This window comes from Hypanus sabinus, chromosome 25 (assembly GCF_030144855.1).
Source record: "Hypanus sabinus isolate sHypSab1 chromosome 25, sHypSab1.hap1, whole genome shotgun sequence".
Lineage (NCBI taxonomy): Eukaryota > Metazoa > Chordata > Chondrichthyes > Myliobatiformes > Dasyatidae > Hypanus > Hypanus sabinus.
The window spans coordinates 49,230,348-49,253,856 of NC_082730.1; the positions used below are offsets into that span (position 1 = coordinate 49,230,348).

Below are 23,509 nucleotides of genomic sequence, written 5' to 3' on the forward strand. Positions count from 1 at the left end.
TGCCCACGTATCATTAAACGTTCTGTTTTCTTCAGTCACTTTTCTTTTTTTAGAAATCTCCATAGTTAGCCGACCTTGGATCGAAAAATTAAAGAAATCGCGCGCTGGCGGGTGTCATGCATTGGCAGTAGTGACGTATATTAATAGCGACAAAAAACACGTTTTATTTAGATTGTACAAGATCACCATAATCTTCAAATTTAGAATTACATTTCAAAAACTAACAAACTAGCATAAAATACATTTTAATTAAATACTCATCATTTATTTTCCAAAGCCACAGGGAGCCACAGCACAGAGATGAAAGAGTCGCATGCGGCTCCGGAGCCGTGGGTTGCCGAACCCTGCCCTAGTGGGATCAACCACAAGCTGCTCTTAAAAAAAAAATCATCTCATAGGTATTCTACACATTCTCTCTTGGAATCCAGCACCAACTTGGTTTTCGAAATCTACCTTCATAGGATATTAAACATCATAGATACTATGATGGAGTTTCAATTCCACCATGAGAAGAACAATGTCAATGGACACTTGGAAATAATGATCCATACATGTTATCCTCCACCAGTCAAGCATGCCACTCAGTCTTGAAACTATATCACCATTCTTTCATCTTTGCTAGATTGAAATCTTGGTGATCCGTGCCCAGCAACACCGATAGTAACTAAATTCACCTTGAACCCCTGCAATTTAAGGCTGGGAATTGAGCATTAAATTAGGGTTTTTAAATGATTCTAACATCCCATAAATTATTAAAACAAAACACTTGGCACTTCATTTGGTGTATGTATTTTAGATTGTTGCAAATAACTCATTGTCCCTAAATTTCAGGGGAAGATAAATCAAAACGATTTAAAGTATAGGTAAGGAATGAGATAAGCCTGCATTGCAGTAACTCTTATTGCTGTATTGATTATTGGTTTGTATTTTTGTATTGTAGATTAAACCATTTGGTTTTGATGGAAATAGCAATACTTCGCTTGTAGGATGGTTGGAATCACTTGGCCTACAGAGTTACCATCAGACCTTTCTGTCCAGTGGGTATAATTCAATGGATTGTGTGAAAAATCTCTGGGAACCAGAAATTATAAATGTAAGCTTGATGATTTTTTTCATTTCTTTATAAAGTGAAAATGCTGTCTTTCACAGATGTATCTGAAAATAATGCATTAATTGTTCCACCTTAGTTTTGCTTAATAACATTACTTTAGAGTGTTTAGATTACTTGATGTGATTTATAATCTAGCGAGGTGCTGACAGACTGGGATAAGAAGATGTTTGGACATGTCTTGTGTACTTTATGTCACAGATATTCACTCACCCATTGGTTAGCAATATCACTGCATGTTCCCTGACTAGCACCATCACCTGCCCAGGCTTGGGTTCACCCGTTTCCTAGCACCTGTACTCTGTCTCTCTGTGCCCCTGTCTTACCCTGGCCCACATGCAGTTCTTTTATTGACATGAGCAGCAGGTAAGTGAAGCTACTTCCCACACCTCTGCATATGTCCAAACACTCCAGTTGCATTTGATTTGCTGTCATTATTATAATATAGTAAGAAAATAACTAAATTACTTATTTATTAAGAATCAGAAATATGATGAAAAATATATTTTCTGCTTTAGTAATATTGAATGAGGAGCAAAAGAAAAAGTAACTTGGATAGTGAGCAGAATGCTCTTGCTTTTGATTCAAGCTCCCTGGTTTACATCAAATTAAAAAAGTATTTGATTAATTGCTGATAGAGATTACTCTTTATGAAAATGTGTATGTTTCAGTGATGTCACTGCTTCTTTCAAGGGAATCTGATGCACATGTCAAATTTGCAAGATGACATTGTTGCATGAAGAGCAGACTGCTTGTGGGTTTTGATAGATTCTTATTGAATAATAATGTATTTATATATGTAATAATATATGTATTTATCAATCTTTGTTATAACTCATGAAAGGAGAGATTAACTTGAACCACCTCTTCATTCACCCTGACCTTCTGAGATTAGTCTTAAGAGCTCAAGGATACTAAGTTGATTAATTACCCCTCGTGTGAAAGAAGCTAAACATATTTTTGCAAGATTTATATCTCCCAATGATGTGTGTTGTTTTAGGTTCTGAAAATAACCTTACTAGGTCATCGAAAACGAATCTTAGCCTCTCTAGGTGAACGGCCCAATGAAGAACCACCTCAGAAGCCACCAAGAGCTTCCCAACTGAAGGTAAGAAATTTTTTCCAATGCCGTGTAGTTGGTGGTGTTTTAAAGTTCTACCAGCATTAGATGTAGCACATAATGGTCATTTTAGCTGAACTGTGCAGTGACAATTACAGTGCTGAATGCAAATTCGTGGTTGGTGAATACTTGTATACTGTTTACATTTGTCTCAAATTCCTTAATAAATTTACAATTAATATCAATTACAAAAATTCAAGCCTTGCAGTTCAAGTGCAAGTTAATTGAATGTGTGCATTGCTTTCAATCTAATATCTAACTCGTGACCTCAGTGAAGAATAAAATGGGATGTGGTTCAAAATCTCTTCATGCTCATCCATGCACAGTTGTTCACTCTGCCTCTCGGCTTTAACATAGATAACAGAACTTGTTCAAATTTCATCTTCCCAGTGACAGAGTAGTAAAATTACTTCTGTATTTGTCTATTCTGCTGTGTGGTAGATCATGGATGATCTTTTACCCTAGCCCTAGTTTCCTGAGCAAACTTGATGTCCTTTGATAGGCTACACATCAATTATTTAGAAATCTATTATTCTTTGCCTTACATGATGTAGCAAGTAAATCCATTGCCCTTTGAGTGAAGAATTACAGAAGTTCATTAACCTTACACTTGCATCTTGCACTTTTTATTTTGTTCCAAAGTGTCTTGTGTGGCATCTTGGTAAAGATTTTCAAGTCCAAATGTAGTACATCAATTGGTTTGCCCTTATCATTTCTCTCCGCTACTGTCACAGACATCTCTGGCAGATTTGTCAAACAGCTTTTCCATTTAAAAATCCATCTTCTCAGTATTACATGGTGCACTTGTACCACTGCTTTCAGCATTTTCTGATATCAGTCTGATTTGTAGTTCTGTTTTCTTTCTTCCATTATTGTCCTTCAAGTATTTGACTGCATTTGCTGCCCTTTGATTTGTGCGAGTTATTCTAGCCCTGTTGAATTTTCAATGTGACAGTCATGCATCCACGTTTTCATAATCTCTTGAAAACTCCAGCTAATTTTATTCCACAAGTAGTAAGAATCAGTTGATTCCAAAGGTACGTGAAGTGCATCCACCTATGATGATTACTAGTGTGATCCAGTAAAATATCAGCACAGTAGTAAATTGTTAAAATAAAGATGAATTAAAGATCTTCCTATTTTCATTCTGCATAATTAAACATCAGTAATTTGCAGAGATTTGAGATGAGCAAAAATGAATGATATTGTGCATAGCCAAGAAGGTTGCCCAGCCTGCAGCAGGATCTGGATCAAATAGAAAGTGGGATGAAGCAATGTGATGCATTTTGGGAAATCAAATTAGTTTAGGATATGTTCATTAAATGCAATGGCATGATGTTAATGAGCAGAGGGAAAATAATGTGGAAATCCTTAGTTACCTGAACGTAACAACACAGGCAGCTTGGGTGGTGAAGAAGGCATGTGGCATAGTTACGTTTTTCTGGGTCATAACGTTAAAATGAAAAGTCATGTTGCAACTTTACAGCATGACTGATGGGCAGCACTTGGAGTATTGCATGCATTTCTGGTTGCCACAGTATGGAAAGGATGTGATTGTGCTGGTGAGAGCGCAGAAGAGATTCACCAGGATATTGTCTGTATTGGACAATTTTTGTAAGAGAAAACAATCAAGTAGGTTATCCAGTCCTGTTGAAATGTCTTAGCAGGAACGTCAACTGTACTGTTTTCTATAGATGCTGCCTGGCCTACTGAGGTCCCCCAGCACTCTGTGTGTGCTGCTCAAGTAGGTTAGGCTTGTTTTTCCTGGAGTGGATTTTGAATAGTTACCTGATTAGAAAGATTTAACATTGTGGGAGGCATAGGGTAAACAGTCAGAATCTGTTGGTTTGGGAAAGGGTCTTAAAAATGAATAGACATAGGTTTAAGATTGAGAAGAAGCAAAAATAAAATGGATCTTGGAAGAAGGTTTCACACATATTGTGGTTGATATCTGGAATATCCTTTGCAGAGGAGGTGGTGAAGGCAGATATGATCACTTGTTGAAGAGGCATTTAGACAGGCACAAGAAGACACAAGGATTTTAAGATTCAAAGCACATTTATAATCGACGAATGTATAAATTTTAGACCTTGAAATTTGTCTGCTTGTGGACAATAATGTGGGGAAACAGATAAGTGTAGATGGACAAAATAATCAGCATGTCTGTGTGTACAACTAACCCACTGATCCTGTGACAGAACTCACTACCTCTGAGGGAAGTGTAAATAGTAATTGTGGCTTCCAACAGGGAATGGATTGCATATTTTAAGGAAGATAATTTGCAGGACCCTGAGGGACGAGGTGCTGACTCAGGAGGGTCCATTGACCCACTGTCCCACTGTGCCATAGGAATTTTGTGGCATTCTGTCATCAGCTAATTTCTCCTCTGAACCTCCCTCAAACTTCAGATTTGTTAGCTTACAGGCAGCCACGAAACACAAAACCCAAAAGAACCCAATTAAGTAAATAGAAGACCAACACCCAATGCACAAGGGAAAGGAGAAAAACACAAATCATGCAAATAAGTGAAGCGAACAGCAACATTCCAGACCTGGAATGTATCTGAAATTCTGGAATCTGCTTCTGTCTCCCAAACTCTTGTTGTGACAAATTGCAACTTATTGAAACATGACCTCCTGTGTTCCTCTGCCTGAGTCATCCGTTTTAGTCAATATTCCATGTTCAAAGACTACTCTAGACTGTCCTTATTTTCTAGATCTATTACTCTTCAAGTTCAGGTTTATTGTTATTCAGTCATTTACGTGTCAACTAATAAAATATATTCCAGAAGATTAACATTAACTCATACTCTCTTATACTGGGTGGTGACTTTAATTGTTGGTTAGATCCCAATTTGGATCGATCGTCCTCTGTTACTAGACCACCTACTAAATCTGCCTTAGCTATCCAATCGTTTCTCTCTAATTATGGTATCTCTGATATATAGCGTTTCCTCCATCCTACGGAGAGAGATTATTTTTTTTTCTCACATGTTCACCATACCTTCACTAGAATTGATTATTTCTTACTCGATAACCAACTTATCCCATTTGCCCACTCTTGTGACTATCAGAGTATACTGATCTCTGACCATGCCCCAATTACTCTCTCTCTGAATTTGCCTGGTCTCCCTCAGAGGAATAAACACTGGCGGTTTGATTCAACTTTACTATCGGATGATGATTTTTAAAAATTTATTAAGGATCAGCTAACCTTTTATTTTAACACTAATACATCACCTGAAGTGCCATCCCAGATTGTCTGGGATGCCATGAAAGCATATCTGAGGGGGCAAATAATCTCTTACACAGCAAATCTCAACAGAAGATCCCGTGCAGATCGATTAGACCTCATTAACCAGATTAAAGAATTGGATCAAATATATGCCCAAACTAAGAACCCTGAATTATACAAGAAGCGTGTTGAACTCCAAACTAAATTTAACCTTCTGTCCACTCAACCTGTCGAACGCCAACTTCTCAAAAGCAAGAGTCGCTTTTACATTCATGGGGATAAGTCTGGTAAATCCCTAGCCAATCAGCTGAGGCGTTCCAAAGCCAAACAACATATTACAAAAATCCGGAAGGAGACGGAGACTTTACATCGGATCATTTAGAAATTAATGACGCATTTAAAAATTTTTATTCTGGACTTTATTCCTCTGAATCTCTGAATGACAATATCTCTGTTGATCAATTTTTACAGAATCTGAATATCCCCTCACTTTCATCTGACTTCAAAGCCAAACTCAATGTGCCTATGTCATTAGAAGAAATATCTACTGCAATTTCTGCACTGTCCTCAGGGAAATCTCCTGGACCTGATGGGTTCCCTGTAGAATTTTATAAATCATTCTCTTCTCTTCTTTCTCCTCAGTTACTTTCAGTATTATCTGACTCGTTTAATTACGGCAAACTGCCACCCTCTTTCAGTGAGGCATCTATTATTCTTCTTTTAAAAAAGGGCAAAAACCCAACAGAGTGTTCCTCGTATAGGCCGATCTCTCTGCTCAATGTTGATGTAAAGATCTTAGCTAAAGTTTTGGCTCATAGATTAGAAACCGTCATTCCCTCCATTATCTCTGATGACCAAACAGGCTTTATTAAAAACCGTTTCTCTTTTTTTAACATTTGGCGTTTATTTAATATCTTATACTCACCTCCAACTGGGATTCCTGAATGTGTTATTTCCCTCGATGCGGAGAAAGCATTTGATCGTATAGAGTGGAACTACCTTTTTGCAGTTTTAGAAAAATTTGACCTTGGCCAAAGTTTCATCTCTTGAATCCAATTGCTGTACCTGTGTCCTACTGCCTCTGTTTTAACCAATTTTCAGAAATCCCAAGTATTTAATCTCAAACGTGGCACTCGCCAGGGATGCCCCTTTCTCTTTGATCTGGCTATGGAGCCTCTGGCGATAGCATTTCGAAACTGCCCTGAATTGACTGGGATTTGGAGAGGGGCTGTTGAGCATAAAGTTTCTCTCTATGCTGATGACTTATTACTCTTTCTCTCAAATCCGTCTGCATCCTTACCTCTAATGTTTTCACTTCTTGACCAGTTTAGCCAGATCTCTGGCTATAAACTTAATTTACATAAGAGTGAACTTCTCCCAATTAATAAAGAAGCACAAGAACTAACATTTCATGATCTCCCTTTTAAAGTAGTCCATAATCAATTTACTTATCTTGGAATTACAGTCACAAGGAAGTTTAAAGATCTCTTTCGTGAAAACTTTGCCAATCTTTCATATGCTATAAAACAGAGTCTGGTACAATGGTCACCTCTATCTATGTCTTTGGTAGGTCGTATTAATGTTGTTAAAATGTGTATGTTCTCCCCAAATTTTTATACCTATTTCAATCTATCCCAATTTTTATTCCTAAATCTTTTTTTGATTCCTTAGACTCTATTATTTTGTCATATCTATGGCAGAATAAGCGCTCTAGAATTAATAAAATCCATCTCCAAAAATCTAAAAAAGAGGGTGGCATGGCTTTACCTAACTTTCGTTTATATTATTGGGCAGCTAATATACATTGTGCTACCTTCTGGTCTTTCTTCCATGGCCAACCCGAGTGCCCTAACTAGGTGGCGATGGAGCTGAGCTCCACCAAAGAATTATCTATCTCTGCACTTCTTGGCTCTGCACGCCCTAGTAGTCTGCCCAGATCAATAGCTAATCCTCTTGTTAGACACACTTTGCGTATATGGGCTCAGATCAGGAAATGCTATGGTTTCCAGGGGTTTTCCGTTTCCAGCCCTATTGCTCATAATCACCTTTTTTTACCTACTACATACGATTCAGCATTCCAGGTTTGGTATAGGAAGGGCATTAGACATTTTGAAGATCTTTTCATTGATAATCACTTAGCTTCTTTTCAGCAGCTCTCTGTTAAGTTCAATCTGCCCAATGCTCATTTTTTCAGATATCTCCAAATCCGACACTTTATTGCTCCTTTAATTCCTAACTTCCCTGAAATGCCTGCGAAAAATGCTATGGACCTATTTCTTTCCATGAATCCACTAGGTAAAGGCTTAATATCAATCATCCGAGATAAACTAGCGGCCTTACGACGGGCCCCCATGGATAAAATCAAAATGGCCTGGGAGCAGGATTTAAATATCTCCTTATCTGAGGAGAGCTGGGATTCAGTTCTCAAATCGGTTAACTCAACCTCTCTTTGTGCTCACCACTGCCTTTTACAGTTTAAGATTGTTCATAGAGCCCATATGTCTAAGTCTAAACTATCTCGATTCTACCCTAGCGTTAGTCCGCTCTGTGATAAATGCAAGAGGGGCGTGGCCTCTCTCATCCATATGTACTGGTTCTGTCCTAGCTTGGAGAAATTCTGGAAAGATGTCTTCACTACGTTATCGTGTATTCTGAATCAGCACCTAGAACCAAACCCCTTAATTGCTCTGTTCGGTTTTTGGGGTGAGACAGATTTATGTCTGGGTCCGACCAAATGCCGAATATTATCCTTTGCCTCTCTTCTGGCTAGATGCTTGATCCTCCTCAGATGGAGAGATGCTGCCCCGCCCACTCATGCTCAATGGCTTAACGACATCATGGCCTGTTTGGACCTCGAAAAAATTCATTATTCAGTTCTCAATTCGGAACTGAAGTTCCATAAGGTCTGGGGACCTTTTATCGAGTACTTTCATAACTTTCCTCTTGACTAGGGTTTTTTTTTCTCTTCGGTCCCTTGCTTTCAGCAACTTTTTTTTTCTGGTAGAAGGCATTATTACCCTCTGTTGCTGAGTGTATTCACAGTCTGGGAGTTTGGCTGTCTTGACTTATACTCTCTATATTGTGTTGTGGTTGGTCTGGAGTTGCTGTTGTTTTTTCTTGTGTTGTGGGGCTTGGGGAGGACACTAAGCTTACTTGTCTTTAATTTAGGTGCTTTTTTTTTTGCTAAATTCTCTTCCTTTGTAACATATTGTTATTGTATGCTTAATTTTGCACTGTTTTAATGTTCCTCATTGGGATTTGGGGTTTTTAATTTGTAAAATGTTTTGAAAAACTAATAAAAAATTTTTTTTAAAAAGATTAACATTTCACTTAAGTTGCATTTATGACACAAGTTATGACACAAAAAGAAAGTAGTATAATGCTACTGGTGTTTCATAAGTGAAGAGACCTGAGTGGTAGCAGGGAGTTCAGTTGTCTCACGGTCTGGGAGAAGAAGTGGTTTCTCATCTAACAGTCCTTGTCTTCATGCTACAGTACCTTCTGCCTGATGGTAGGAGAGTAAAGAGAGATATTAAAGGTTGATTGAAGTTCCATAGGAATGAGCAGGAACATAACGGAGTATTGGTCATATTTTTTATTTTCTCTTGATACTATAGTATAAAAGAAAAGCTATAAAACCCAAAATTATTAAACCAGGAGCAAAAGCTAAGAAATGTGCAAATAAATTGAGAGGCCAGGCTAAAGTATTTTTATAAGTAAGCAGTAATTGCAGAGGCACTCAACAAGTAAAGGGCAAATTGAACACTGCCTCTGATATGAATTTACACTTACCTGTGATGGTAGCAATTATCAGAAATGGCTTCATCTTTGCTACAACAGGGAAGTAAGTAAATTTGGTTATAATGTATATGGCGAAGATGATATAAGAGGAGGAATAATGATTAGGCTTCACACCTCTAATATTGGTAGACAATGTTTATGAGAATGTTATCAAGTTATCTATTGGCTGTTCAGTTGCAGCCATGAAATGATTGAACCCATAAATGTGGAGATTAGTTAAGCATGTAGTAAAAATGTTATGGTTCGATAGGGGAATGCTTTTATTTTGTCAGTTCTTGATTGTCCATTCAACAAATACAAAGAATCCCAGTAGCCATGACAAATGTAGACTATACCTCAAGAGTTCAGTCATACTTCCACCTGAGTCCACCAAATTCTTTTAAAGGCTGTGTATCTGGAGTGCCTGAACAGCTTTGCCTTGACACCCAGCCTTTCTTGTAACTTCTGTAACTCACCTGCCCTAGTACCATAAATGGGAGCAGGAGCTCCTTGTGGTGCTTGGTCTTGGTACAGTGCTTTTATAATCACAGTGCTTACGTGATGGTCTATCTCACCAGCCTGGAGAAGCACATGCAATACTTTCATAGAATTACTGTCTCCACTGCCTGTTAGGCAGGGTTGCACCTCATGTATATCCAGCACAACAGAAATTTCCAATCCAGGTTTGAAACAGTGAATTGCAGAGCCACAGTAAATTGTTTGCCCTGATGTAGCCTCTAACAACAATAAGTCAACAAAGGCTTATGTCAGACAAATGCATCCTGAGAAGGTAATTACCAAACTGTGGGCATTCCTGCTGGCTGAAGGCCCGCAGAGATTAGCTAGTTTAGAGCTGGAGGCAAAACTATTTTTCTCTTGCTTAATTAACTAGCCAAATGGTAAATCATCTGCCACCTAATTGAGTACCAACTGTATAGTCTGGATAGATAATAAATTTTTAGAACACTTGTACTGCAGGATTGTCCTAAAAATCAAAAATTCAGCCCTTTTTAGATTTCAGCAGGCCAGGCAGCATCTATGGAAAAGAGTAAAATCATCAACGTTTTAGGCCAAGACCCTTCATCAGGACAAGGGAAAAAGATGAGGTCAGGGGGTAGGGGAGGAAGAAGTACCAGGTAGTAGGTGATAGGTGAAACCGGGAGAGGGGCAAGAGTGAAGTAAAGAGCTGAGAACTCAATTGCTGGAATAGATACAGGGCTGGAGAAGGGGGAATCTGATAGGAGAGGACAAAAGACCATGGAAGGAAGGTGGAGGAGTATCGCAAGAGATAATGGGCAGATAAGGGGATAAGGTGAGAGAAGGAAATGGGAATGGAAAATGATGACGGGGAAGAGCAGTTACTGAAAATTCAAGAAATCGATTTTCATGCCATCAGGTTGGAGACTACCCAGATGGAATACTGTTGTTGCTCCTCCAACCTTAGAGTGGCCTTATTGTGGCAATAGCGGAGGCCAAGGACTAACATATCAGAATGGGAAGTAGAATTAAAATGGGTGGCCACCAGGAGATCCCACATTTTCTGGCAGACAGAGCATAGGTGCTCGGTGAAGCAGTCCCTTGATCTACGTCTGGTCTCATTGATATACAGGAGGTCTCACTGGGTACAGTAGATGATCCCAGCAGACTCAAAGGTGAAGTGACACCTCATCTGGACAGACTGTTGGAATGGTAGTGAGGGAGCAATTTCACCGCTCCTTAAAGGCTGCTCTGTGGGCTTTCCTGATGGATGAGTGTTGGCATGATCATCTCCTGTGGGTCCTGCTGGGCCTCAGGACAGCTCCAAAATGGGACCTGCTGTCATCTGCGGCTGAATTGCTATGCGGACAGCTGTTTCTGGTGCCAGGTGACTTCTTTCCTGATGCCATGACCACCTGGTCGGCCTCTCAACAGTGTTCTAGCTCCCTCAGTAAATTCAGTTCCATTTCACCTATTCCTACCTCCAGTCATGGCAAACACCGCTCTTGGATTCATGTTGACCTACCTTCCGCCTCTTTTGTTTTCGTCCATGATGACACACACCAACATCCCTTAGGCCCCCTTATGATGGCCGTTCTGCGTTTTGGAACAGGGAGAAAAGATAAGAATTGAATTGACTTTATTAATACATCCTTCATACACATGAGTAAAAATGTTTATGTTATGTCTCCATCTAAATGTGCAATGTGCAATTTATAGTAGTTTATAATAAATAATATGTACAACAGGACAGGTCAATATAACAAAAATACAGTTGTATCAGCATGAATTAAGCAGTCTGATGGCCTGGTGGAAGAAGCTGTCCCAGAGCCTGTTGGTCCTGGCTTTTATGCTGCTGTTACGTTTCCCAGATGGTAGCAGCTGGAACAGTTTGTGGTTGGGGTGACTCGGGGTCCCCAGTGGTCCTTCAGGCCCTTTTTACACACCTGTCTTTGTAAATGTTCTGAACAGTGGGAAATTCACATTTACAGATGCTCTGGGCTGTCCGCACCACTCTGCAGGGTCCTGCGATAGAGGGCAGTACAGATCCCATACCAGGCAGTGATGCAGAAAGCCAGGATGCTTTCAATTGTGTTCCTGTAGAAAGTTTTTCGGATTTGGAGGCCCATACCAAACTTCTTCAACCGTCTGAGGTGAAAGAGCTGATGTTGTGCTTTTTACACCTCACAGCCTGTATGTGCAGACCATGTGAGATCCTCAGTGATGTTTATGCTGAGGAACTTAAAGCTGTTCACCCTCTCACCCCAGAACCATGGATGTCAATAGGGGTTAGCCTGTCTCCATTCCTCCTGTAGTCCTTTGTATTTTTAACATTGAGGGAGAGGTTGTTTTCTTGACACCACTGTGCCAGGGTGTTGACCTCTTCTCTGTAGGCTGCCTCATTATCATTTGAGATTAGGCCAATCAGTGTAGTATCGTCAGCCAATTTAATTAGCAAGTTGGAGTTGTGGGTGGCAACACATCATGAGTATATAGAGAGTAAAGGAGGGGGCTTAAGACACAGCTCTGAGAGGCACCTGTGTTGAGGGTCGGGGGGAAGAGATGAGGAAGCTCACTCTTACCACCTGCTGGCAATCTGACAGGAAGTTCAGGATCCAGCTACACAAGGCAGGGTGAAGGCTGAGGTCTCTGACCTTCTTGTCAAGCCTGGTGGGAATTATGGTGTTGAATGCTGAACTGTAGTCCAAGAACAGCATTCTCACGTAAGCATCCTTCTTCTCCAGATGTGTAAAGCTGTGGCTATTGCCTCATCTGTCGATTGGTTGTGTCGGTAGGCGAATTGTTGGGGTCCATTGTGGGTGGCAGCATGTTGTAGATGCAGTCCTCGACCTTAAAGCAATTTGCTTATTGTTGAGGTGAGGGCGTCAGTCATTCAGACATGTTATCTTGGTCTTTTTCAGTACAGGAACAATGGTGGATGTTTTGAAGCAGGAGGGCACACTATACTGGGAGATGGAGAGATTATAAATGTCTGTAAACACACCTGCCAGTTTTACTGCGTACATCCTGAGTACTCACCCTGGGATGCCATCCAGTTCCGCAGCCTTGTGACTGTCCACTTGTTGGAAACACCTGCACACTTCAGCCTCACAAATGACCAAGGTTGAGGTCTCTTCCACAGCTCTCCTCAGGGGCTCAGTGTTGAATCAAGTGTAAAAAAAAGATTTAGCTCATCTGGCAGCGATGTTGGGAACACCACTGCACTTAGCTTTGAAGTCTGCAATGGTGTGCAGATTTTGCCATAAGCTGTGCGTGTTGTTGGTAGACAGTCATGTACGGATCTTGTCCCTGTGTTGTCGTCTCATAGCCTTGATGTCTTTGCACAGATCGTAGCTGCATTTCTTGAGTTCCTGTTGGTCACCGGCAACGTAAGCTCTTGTGTCACGTAGTAAGTGCTGCTCGCACAGAACTGTTGATCTAGGGCTTCTGGTTTGGATAGACCCTGACCGATTTTGTGGGGGACAACATCCTCGATGAACTTCTGAATGAAATTTGTGACCCCTTCTGTGAACTCGGACACATCCTTATCATGAAAGACATTCCAGTTGACGTCATCAAAGCAGTCCTGTAGCACAGAGGCCGATTGGTCAGATCAACAGTGGACAGTTTTAACTACGGTCGTCTCTTGTTTCAGCTTCTGCTTGTACCTCAGCAGCAAGATGGAGGAGCAATCCAACTTCCCAAATGGCGGGTGGAGAAGCGCTTTGAAAGCATTGCAGAAGGGAGAGTAGCAGTGGTCAGATATGCTACCTGAACCTGAACGTATTTCAGTAGATTACCTTAAACCAGCCCACCATGATTTGGAGTATTCTGCTACTATGCCCCTGTTGTCACAACATGACCATGAACATGTTGACGTGCCTCTGGACAAGCCACCTGTGAAACACAAGACCTAAGCTGGCAACTCATCCAAGCTCTGGACAGACAGGCTCACGGCACCAATTTTAGTGAATTATGGGGAGGGCAAAGGTGTATTTATATTTTAATAATTAATATTTATCTTACATTATTTTTATAAATTGTAATTCAGGATTGTTAGCTGAATATTTGAATAATTGAAACTACTTCTGGTCATCAAGGAATGCCAACAAAGATTCATATAGATAGGCCTGCCTGGCAAATATATTTACATGTGTTCATGAAATGGGTATTGGATATAGTTCTGCAATCACATTTAAAATGGCATTTGTAGTTGCAAGTTTATAGATATAAGGGCTTACTTGAAATACTGGAATATAGGATAGAATATTACTATGGACGTGAGGCACTTAACAAAAAATTCCTCCATTGTTATCTAAAGTTGAATTTCATGAAATGAAATACAGGTGTTTATCTGGTGTGGAAATTGATAGGCAGCAGAAGGCAGTGATGATAGGTGCTGTGGTTATCGGATGCAGCTTGTGCAGTTCCACAAGAATCTGTGTTGCAACTTATTTTTGTATTTACTAACAATTTAGACGATGGATTAGAGAGCCATACATCCCATTTAACCACAGTGTGTTCTGTCCATAAAATTCGTTGAAGTTTTCTTCATGACATTTCCCAGAAATATAACCTTTATCTTCTTGTGGTTCCACACTGAGAACCTCCAATTTCATCATAAAGTCACAAAATATACCCTCTTAAAAATGTTATTGATTTATTGTCACTGCTTCAGAATTCTTGTTTTATCACAATCAGAAAGAAGCTTTCCTATAGGAATGCCAGCAATTCAAGATGTTAGTTTATCCTTATCTCTCCGATAAGTTCTATTAATATAAAGTAAATGCTGCATTATCATTGTAACTACACTATTTAAATAGGTTTTCAGAAGTATTTTAGAGAACTTCAGTTTGGACTTTGTCAGAACTATAGATCATACAGATTATATGGCCTTCGCAAGCTGTATGTCAATTTGTTGAAATGGCATTCTGCTTTATTTAATATTGTATCTCGTTTTATTTACAATTTTGCTGAGTATTTCATTGACTAATATTAATTGATATGACACTTATTTCTGCTGCTATTTGAGGGCATTTATTAAAAATGCTGTAATTACATTTTTTTTCCATTTTCATGACATTGCATTGCTCATTTCTCAAGCTTATAATTAGCTAGGATGTATTAACCAAAGTTGGGACTGCTGATCCTCTTTATTCAATATTGTTTCAAGAAAACTCAAATTTTTTGCATCCTTCGATTTTTTTTCTGATTCTCTTTCTTAAACATCTTTGCTTAATTGTAGATTCTTTGACTTATGTTGCCTGATCAATAACTTCATGTCTATTTAATGCCTTTGGTTTTTGGATTCAGTTGGTTATAATTGGCCACATAATATAATTAGTTGCTGTTAAAGTGTCAACATTTGGACATCAGTTGCATAAATATTTTCCCAGTACCTCTATTTGATGGACACAGAATTATAATATGTTAATCAGACAAATATAGCCTCACCTAGATTTTCAGGCAGCACAGTATCTTTGATCAGTATTCTGTATAGGTGCTAAGCACTTGAAATTGTTTTGTTGTAATCCAAATTGAGCTTTTCTGCCTTTATCATTACAAAAAAGATATTTCACTATTTGCCTCAACATTGGAATACACTAAACAGCATTCAATGACATTCCTTCATTTGTAAAGCATCTGTGAAATAGATATTGCAGGGAGTTAAACCTCAATTTTTTTAACTGCAAGTATTCTGCTAACTTTTAATGATGAACTGTGAACTTCTCTGCCACTATATTATCACGTAATACACATGTCAAGACTTGTTCTTTTTGGTATTAACTGTTACTAAAATCATTTCTTTCTGTGATTGTTTTTTCTTTCAATATAGTACCTAGTTTGACTTTCTATTTATCTCCCCTAATTCAGTTTCTCTTCTGGGATTGTGTTACTTTTTAATACTACACTCTGATTAATTAAGGAGATGCACAGTTGAGTAGCCTGTACTAGTTTCTTAACTGCAGTTTTCCCTTGTTTTGACATTGTCAGCTTGCAACTTGAGTACTTTTACTGGCATGAAAAATAAACACTAAAAGTGGGAGGTCAGGGAAATGGCAGTCACTGGTAGATGCCTTGCGTAGCTAAATTATGTACTTAGTATTAGCCAATACAATACCAATTGAGGAATAAAACAACTACATAATACATCAACTTAATGATTCTTTTTATTGGAAATAATTCATTAAGGTGTGTAGCTCAGGTAATTGATGGTTGAGTTGGGTGTTCCCCAGTCTTGGCAATTTACTTGCATACATTTCATTACCATGCAAGGAGACATCATTAGTGCACTGTTGATTGTGGTGTGTTCTCTGAATGCTTAGCATTTATATTCTTATCAATCAACTGATAGGTTTACATTTCAGAAACTCAATTGCGATGTGGGGAGAAAATCTCACCACCGATTAGCTGTGAGCAAATTTCGTGTGTTTAGGTCTGGAATCAGCAATGAGATTTCCTACCCATATCACAAATGAATTTCTGAAATGGTGACCAGTCAGCTGATTGATAAGACCAAGCATTTAGAGGACACACCACAATCAACAGTGCAACGCTGATGTCTTCTTGCATGGTGATTGGGAAGTCTTGCTAGTGGTGAATGGTGCCGAGGTACTCGACAAAGTGGTCCCCTAATTTATGTGTCTCATCAAAGTAGAGGAGGCTGCATCATGAGCACCAGACACAACAGACAACCATAGCAGATTCGCAGGTGAAATGTTGCCTCACCTGGAAGGACGCCTTCGGACTGTAAATGGAGGAGAAGGAGAAGGTGAACACAAGGAAATCTGCAGATGCTGGAAATTCAAGCAACACACACAAAATGCTGGTGGAACGCAGCAGGCCAGGCAGCAACTATAGGGAGAAGTACTGTCGACATTTCGGGCTAAGACCCTTCGTCCTTCAAAGGGCCTCGGCCCAAAATGTCGACAGCGCTTCTCCCTATAGATGCTGCCTGGCCTGCTGTGTTCCACCAGCATTTTGTGTGTGTTGCTTGAAGGACGAGGTGTTTGGGCAGATGTAGCACTTCGGCCACTTGCAGGAATAAGTGCCAGGAGGGAGATTAGTGGGGAGAGATGAGTGAACAAGGGAATCAATCCTTGTATGGTGACAAAATATTTGGAAGTAAATTGCCAGCATTGCAGAAGGAGCAGTCCCTGCAGAAAGCGGTTGGGGGGGGGTGATAAAAATATGTTTAATGCTAGGAACCCTTTGGAGATGGCGGATAATGTGTTGGATGCGGAGGCTGATGGGGTGGTAACGACAAAAGGAACTCTATCACTGTTAAGACAGCAGGAAGTCAGAGTGAGTATGGATGTTTGGGAAAAGGAGGAGATGCAGGTGGGGACAGCATCAATAGTGGAGGGAGAGAAAGGACATTTCCACTACTCTGGTATGGAAAGCCGCATCCTGGGAACAGATGCGGTGGAAGCGAAGACACTGAGAAAAGGGAATAGTATTAGTAATAGAAAAGGGATATAAGGTGGGAAAAGGTATGGTCAAGATAACCATGGGAATCCATAGGTTTGTAGGAGATGGGAGATTACAGGAGAGATAATCAAATACCAACTAAGCTAATCCCTTTTGCATACACCATGTCCATATCCTTATATTTCCCTCATATCCATGTGCCTATCTAAATAACTCTTAAAAGTCCCAAATGTATCTGCCTCTAGCACCATCCCTGGCAGTGCAATCCAGGTACCTACCATTCTCCATGTTTAGAAAAAATACAACTTGACTCTCACATCTCCTTTAAAATTAGCACCTCTCACCTGAAGTGCATGTTCTCTGATATTAAACATTTAAAACCTAGGAAAAAAAGATGCTGTCTGTCTGCTCTATCTATGCCTCTCATAATCTTATTAACCTCTATCAGATCTCCACAGCATCTGCCACTCCAGAGATCAACCCGAGTTTATTCAACCTCCCATGATAGCACATGCCCTCTTATCCAGGCAGCATTCTGGTAAACCTCTTCTGCACTCTTCAAAACTACAACTTCCTTTTTATAAATAAAAAATTTCTTTAGCCGGAGAGCAGTGAATCTGTGGAATTCATTGCTATGGAGGCCGTCACTGTGTATATTTAAAGCAGAGGTTGATAGATTTGTAATTAGTCAGTTTGTCAAAGGTTATTGAAATAAAGTGGTAGAATGGGGTTGAGAGGAATAATAAATCAGCCATGATGGAATGGTGGAGCAGACTCGATGGGCCAACTGGCCTAATTCTGCTTATGATCTTATTATAATGGGGTGATCAGAACTGTATGCAGTACTCCAGATGCAGACTAAATAGAGTTTTGTAAAGCAGCAACATAACTTCCTAATATTTGACCTTAATGCCTTAACTAATAAAGGCAAGTATGCCATATACCTTCTTAACCACCCTATCAACCTCTAGCTACTTTAAGGGGGCTGTAAACCTGAACTCCAGGATTCTTCTCCTCATCAACACTGTTAATGGTCTTGTCCTTAATAGTGTACTTTCTCTTTACTATTGACCTACCAAGGTGCAACATTTCACATTTGGTCAGGTTGAATTCCACCTGCCATTTCGCCACCCATATCTGCAAATGATATGGATATGGATTTGTCAATCGATATGGATATCAATGACTGCTTTTTCAGTCTTATAATTTTTTATCTTCTATGTTTTTGACCATCTTGTGAATTTGGGGGTCAATGTTCTTGAGGTGTTTTGTATGGGGAAGGGGTTCTGAGGGTTGATTTTTTTTGGTTGGTTTCTTTGTGTGGGGGAGGGGTTGGGGAAGAATATTCTTGTTGCATTTCATGTGGGGAGGGTGGTTTGGGGGTTGATGATCATATTCCTGTTCTTTTTTTTCTTGGTTTCTTGGCTATCTGGAAAAAAAGAGTTTCAGATGTGTATACTTTGATAATAAATTAACTTTTGAATCTTTGATCCACTGTATTCTTTGCCAGTCTTCTTTGCTATCTACACCACCACCAATCTTAGTATCATCTGCAAACATACTTAACCCACACATCAACTTCTTCATCCATGTCATCACAAGCAGCAGGGTCCCAGTGCAGATCCTTGCCGAACACTACTAATCACAGACCTCCAGCTCAAATAAGACCCTTCAACGAATACCCTTTGTCTTCTATGAGCAAACCAGTTCTGAATCCAAACAGCCAATTTACCATCGGCCCCATGCATCTTAATCTTCTGGATGAGTCTCCCCGTGAAGAACCTTATCAAATGTCTTACTAAAGTCCATGTAGACAATATTCACACCTCTACTTTCATCATCACCCTTGTCACCTTGTCAAAAAACTCGATCAAGTTAGTGAGACACAACTTGCCTTGCCCTAATTAGGCCATTGTTTTCCAAATGCTCATAAATCTTATCTCAAAGAATTCTGTCCAGTAACTTCCCTCCCACTGGCAGGAGGCTTGCTGGTCTATAGTTTCCAGGATTATCAAAGTGAAAGTAAAATTTATTATCAGAGTACATACACATCACCATATACAACCCAGAGATTCTTTTTCTGAGGGCATTCTTAGCAAATAATATAGAACACAAACTGTAAACAGGATCAATGGAGAACAAACTGTGCAATACAGATATAAATAGCAATAAATAACATGAACTACTCGCCAGCCCTCGGGGACCTCACCTATGGTATTGGTCAAGGCCCCAGCAATCTCTTCACTAGCCTCTGTCTGAGTATAACCTGGGTATATCCCAACAGGACCTGGGGGCTTAGCTACCTCAGTGCTCTTTAGGAGACCCAACACTGCCTCTGCCTTCACTTCAAAATGCCCAAGTATATCAAAACTCTTGACACTGATCTTCACGTCCTCCTCCTTGGTATATACTGATGTAAAATACTCATTAAGGAACTCACCCGCATCTCTTGCATCCAAGAAAATATTCACCCCTTTATTCAAGAGTAGTCCCACCCTCTTCCTAGGTATCCTCCTGCCCTTCAATGCCTTGGGATTCTCTTTAATCCAACTTTCCAAAGGTTCTTCCTAGTCCCTCCTGGCTTTCCTATTTTCCTACTTGAGCTCTTTTCTAGCTTCTTTATAATTCTCCAGGGCTCTGTTTGTTTGTAGCTTTCTAACTTTACATTTCCTTTTCCTTCTTGACAAAATTCATTTCCTTTGGCATTCTCTCTTAGCTTCCCATCATTTTCCTTCCACCTAACTGGAATGTACCTGGTCCAGTTGGTCCTTAAACACCTCCCACATGTCAGATGTGGACTTGCCCAAAAACAGCTCTTCCCAATGAACTCTCTTTAGTTCTTATCTAACACTCCCCTTCCTTCCACCCCATTACCTCCCTCTCTGTCTTGCCTAAAACAGAGATACCCTGAGAAACTAAGCACACATTCCTTTCCTCCTCGTCCTTCTTGTTCTGGTCACCCCTGCGCCAGAAGAAGTTCCAATGATCTGAAAACCTGAAATCTTGCTCCTGCACCAGGTTCTCAGCCAGTTGTTCATCTGTGCTATCATCTTATTGCTGCCCTGACCGTCATGTAGCACCGAGAGTAATCCAGAAATGACTACCTTGGAGATCCTATTCTTAAGCCTTTTTCTTGAATTCCTACACTCACTGTGCAGGACCTCTTCCCCCTTTCTACCGATGTCATTAGTACCAATGTGCACCATGACTGCTCACCTTCCCCCTTGAGAACATTTTGCAGCTGCTCTGAGACATCCTTGACTCCAGCCCCTGGGAACCAATTCACCATTCTGGCATCTTTTTCTTGGCCACAACATCTCCTCTCTCCTGCCTAACTTTACATTTCCCTGTTGAGCCTTAAAGATTGTTTCAGTGCCACTGGAACTAGCTACTTTTGCTGTGCCCTGATAGGTCATCTCCCCAACAGTATTCAAAGAGGGGAATGGCCTCAGGGAACCCTGCACAAACTGCTTACTTCCCTTACTTCTCGTGGCCACCCATCTGCTATCTGAACCCTGAGTGTGGCCATCTCAGTAAAAGTTTCAACTATGAGGTTTTCAGCCTCCCAGATGGTCCTGAGTACATCCAGCTCCATCTGCTTGACCTTGTCAGTCAGGAGTTGAAGTTGAGTGCATTTACTGCAAATGTAGTCATCGGGGAGACTGTTAGGTATCCTGAAGTCTCATCTCACAGTCGGAGCATTCCACTGCCTTAACCATCCTCCAGCACTGAGCTAAGGACTAAGTATTTATAGACCATAAAAAATCTTAAATGTTATTGCCTGCATTTTCTTTCTGAAACCTTTGGCCCCAGGTTCTATAATCAAAGCAAATGATAACAAATGGCCCAGCGCCCTTCACCTCCATCTGTTCTCATCAAAGCCTAACAACTCTGACACTGGCCCATTCCCAGAATGGCTGCTCCACTTATGCCTTGCTTCTTTTTATTGGCTCAAATAAAACTCATTCAAATGAGTCCTTCACAATGAGACTTTTTCTTATCAAATAAATGGCTCCTGCCCTGCAGTGGTGCTGTTCCCTCACTCCCTAATTCAAAGAATGTCTCGCTCCCGATACAATTTGTTATTTTCAAATACCTCCAGCCCTGCAACAATGCTGCTCTCTCACTTGCTAGTTCAAAGAATGACAAAGTATTTTATAATGTTGCCACTGTTAAATGATATTGAATCTTTAGACAACCAAACCAGCTCAAAACTAAGCATCTCTGAGTCACTTTGGACTATCAGTATCAGAATTGTATTTCCCTTCTATACAATTATCAATAAGCCCAGGGGATCCTAGATGAGTGACAGTGGAAGAGCTGCGTAATGTGCATTGATAGAAAATTACATTGCAACCTGAATCTGTACCATATCCACAAATGCACTGCAGCAATGTGGCAAAGATCCCATAATAGGATCTTCCGAATCCACAACCTTTGCAGCCAGAAAAAAGACAGACAACAGCGTATGGGAATGCCATCACTTGCAAGTTCCACTTCAGCTTGCACATTACCCACTGTTCTGGTTTGGATGCTTTTTGTGTGACTAGTGGTATTGTCAAAACCCTGCAGCATTGTGCGAGTGCCTTCCCCAGACAGACGAGTACAAAACTTAAAGAAGGCGCCTCATTACTATCTTTACAGGGGCAATTTGGGCAAGACATTTAATAATAATTTTATTGCGTAATTCTAGAAAAAGAGACATCAATGATTTGAAAGTAAATTTGATAAAGCTTTGCTCTTTGTGCTAAGTTCTTTCCAACTAATTTGCTTCATTATTCCAAGATGCAACTTGAACTGTGGTGTTCTTTGCTATAATTTTTATGGCAAAGAACTTTCTTGGTAACAGTTGAACAGAATATCCACTGCAAACATTTTCAGTGTTTATAACATTTTCCATGTTTATAAGTGACTAATACAGGGGTGGGCAAACTTTTTGACTTGTGGGCCACAAAGGGTTCTAAAATTTGACAGGGGGGCCGGACCAGGAGCAGATGGATGGAGTGTTTTGGTAATACACCTCATAAGAGAAAACAAAATATCATGGGATATGTAGAAAACATGTGCTTTAATTTCAATTGAAAATGAACAAATGCATTACAACAAAATATCTGTCTTTGAAGTCCCATGGTATTTAGCTATTTATTGAAATGACTTTTAAAACACTGAAAATAAAATGAATAAAATACAGCTTTTTTAATAGTAACAGTTATTATTTTAAAGCACTGAAAATTCTGTTATCCTTCAAGATATTATTATCATCACTCTCCTCGTGACTGTCTTTATTTCAAAAATGGTAGGAGATACAGGTCTACTTGTCCTGCTCCTTCTTATTCAATTGTCCCCTGTGCCAAAACTCAACAACGACCAGCACAAAGACAGAACAATGACAGCGCGCCAGTATGCGGAGCACGTTATTTGATCTGGAGCGCATTTTTTATTTTGAGAACGTACGTGCACCTGCGCACTATTCATGTCCATCACTTAACAGAAATGACATGTAACATGTAAGGCTTATTGAAAAAAAATATTTTCAAATGCATTTTTTACATAACACAATGAAGAAACTTATTTTTAATTTCAGTGGGAACAGTGTTGTTGGTCTCCCTTTTTAGCCAGCGCATCAAAGTCTGGATTTAGTTCTGTTGTGGCGATTCTCAGGATGGATCTGAGGTGTTGGTCAGTTAACTTGGATCTGTGGCTGGCTTTGTTGATGTTCATGACGCTGAACACCTGTTCACACAAATAGGTTGAGCCAAACAAAGAGTAAAGCGCAAATGTGGAATAATACGCTGCACCTCAACAAAGGTCAATGTATATAGAGTGCGTCATCTATTGGGAAAATGCCAGAATTGCGGGGAAAAAACGTTAACAAGGTTTATTAATATAATTTCATCAAGTTCTGCGGGCCGGATTAAAAAGCTTAACGGGCCGCAGTTTGCCCATGCCTGGACTAATATGTCAAAGCTTTACCCAGGACACAATCCATGCTCCCCTGCACTTTGTATGATCTGATGGTACTTTCAAGGCTCACCATCGTAATCTTGTATTTTAGTTCCCAGTATTTTATTGACGTTCAGCAGGGTTTTGTAATGTCTTTAGGGGTGGTGGTGTGGAGGTTCTTTGCCATTCTTATCATTCATTATGTTGTAATAATGAGGACGCCTCTAGGAATTTTCTGGATTTACTTTTAGTATTATTTAGGCTTCTTTAAAAATAGTTACTCAATTCTTAAAATCGAAAGTTTTCAAAAAAGTTGCAATTCAAACGCTCATTTGCTGTGTATCAGAGAACTGAAATTGGGACTAAAAGGTGGACCATTTTACCTTCTCAGCAGTGGTGAATAGATATATTAATGT

The 23,509-nt window shown here is 39.9% G+C and overlaps 1 protein-coding gene across 11 annotated transcripts in view; it reads left to right on the forward strand.

The window, feature by feature from the left end:
* LOC132381224 (ankyrin repeat and SAM domain-containing protein 1A-like) overlaps positions 1 to 23,509 on the forward strand; it is a 496,261-nt gene that overhangs the window by 393,212 nt on the left and 79,540 nt on the right. For all 11 annotated transcript variants that reach the window (XM_059950560.1, XM_059950567.1, XM_059950559.1 and 8 more), the window contains 2 exons: positions 941 to 1,093; positions 2,109 to 2,216. In XM_059950560.1, coding sequence (XP_059806543.1) covers positions 941 to 1,093; positions 2,109 to 2,216 — 261 coding nt within the window. The remainder of the gene's footprint in view (positions 1 to 940; positions 1,094 to 2,108; positions 2,217 to 23,509) is intronic.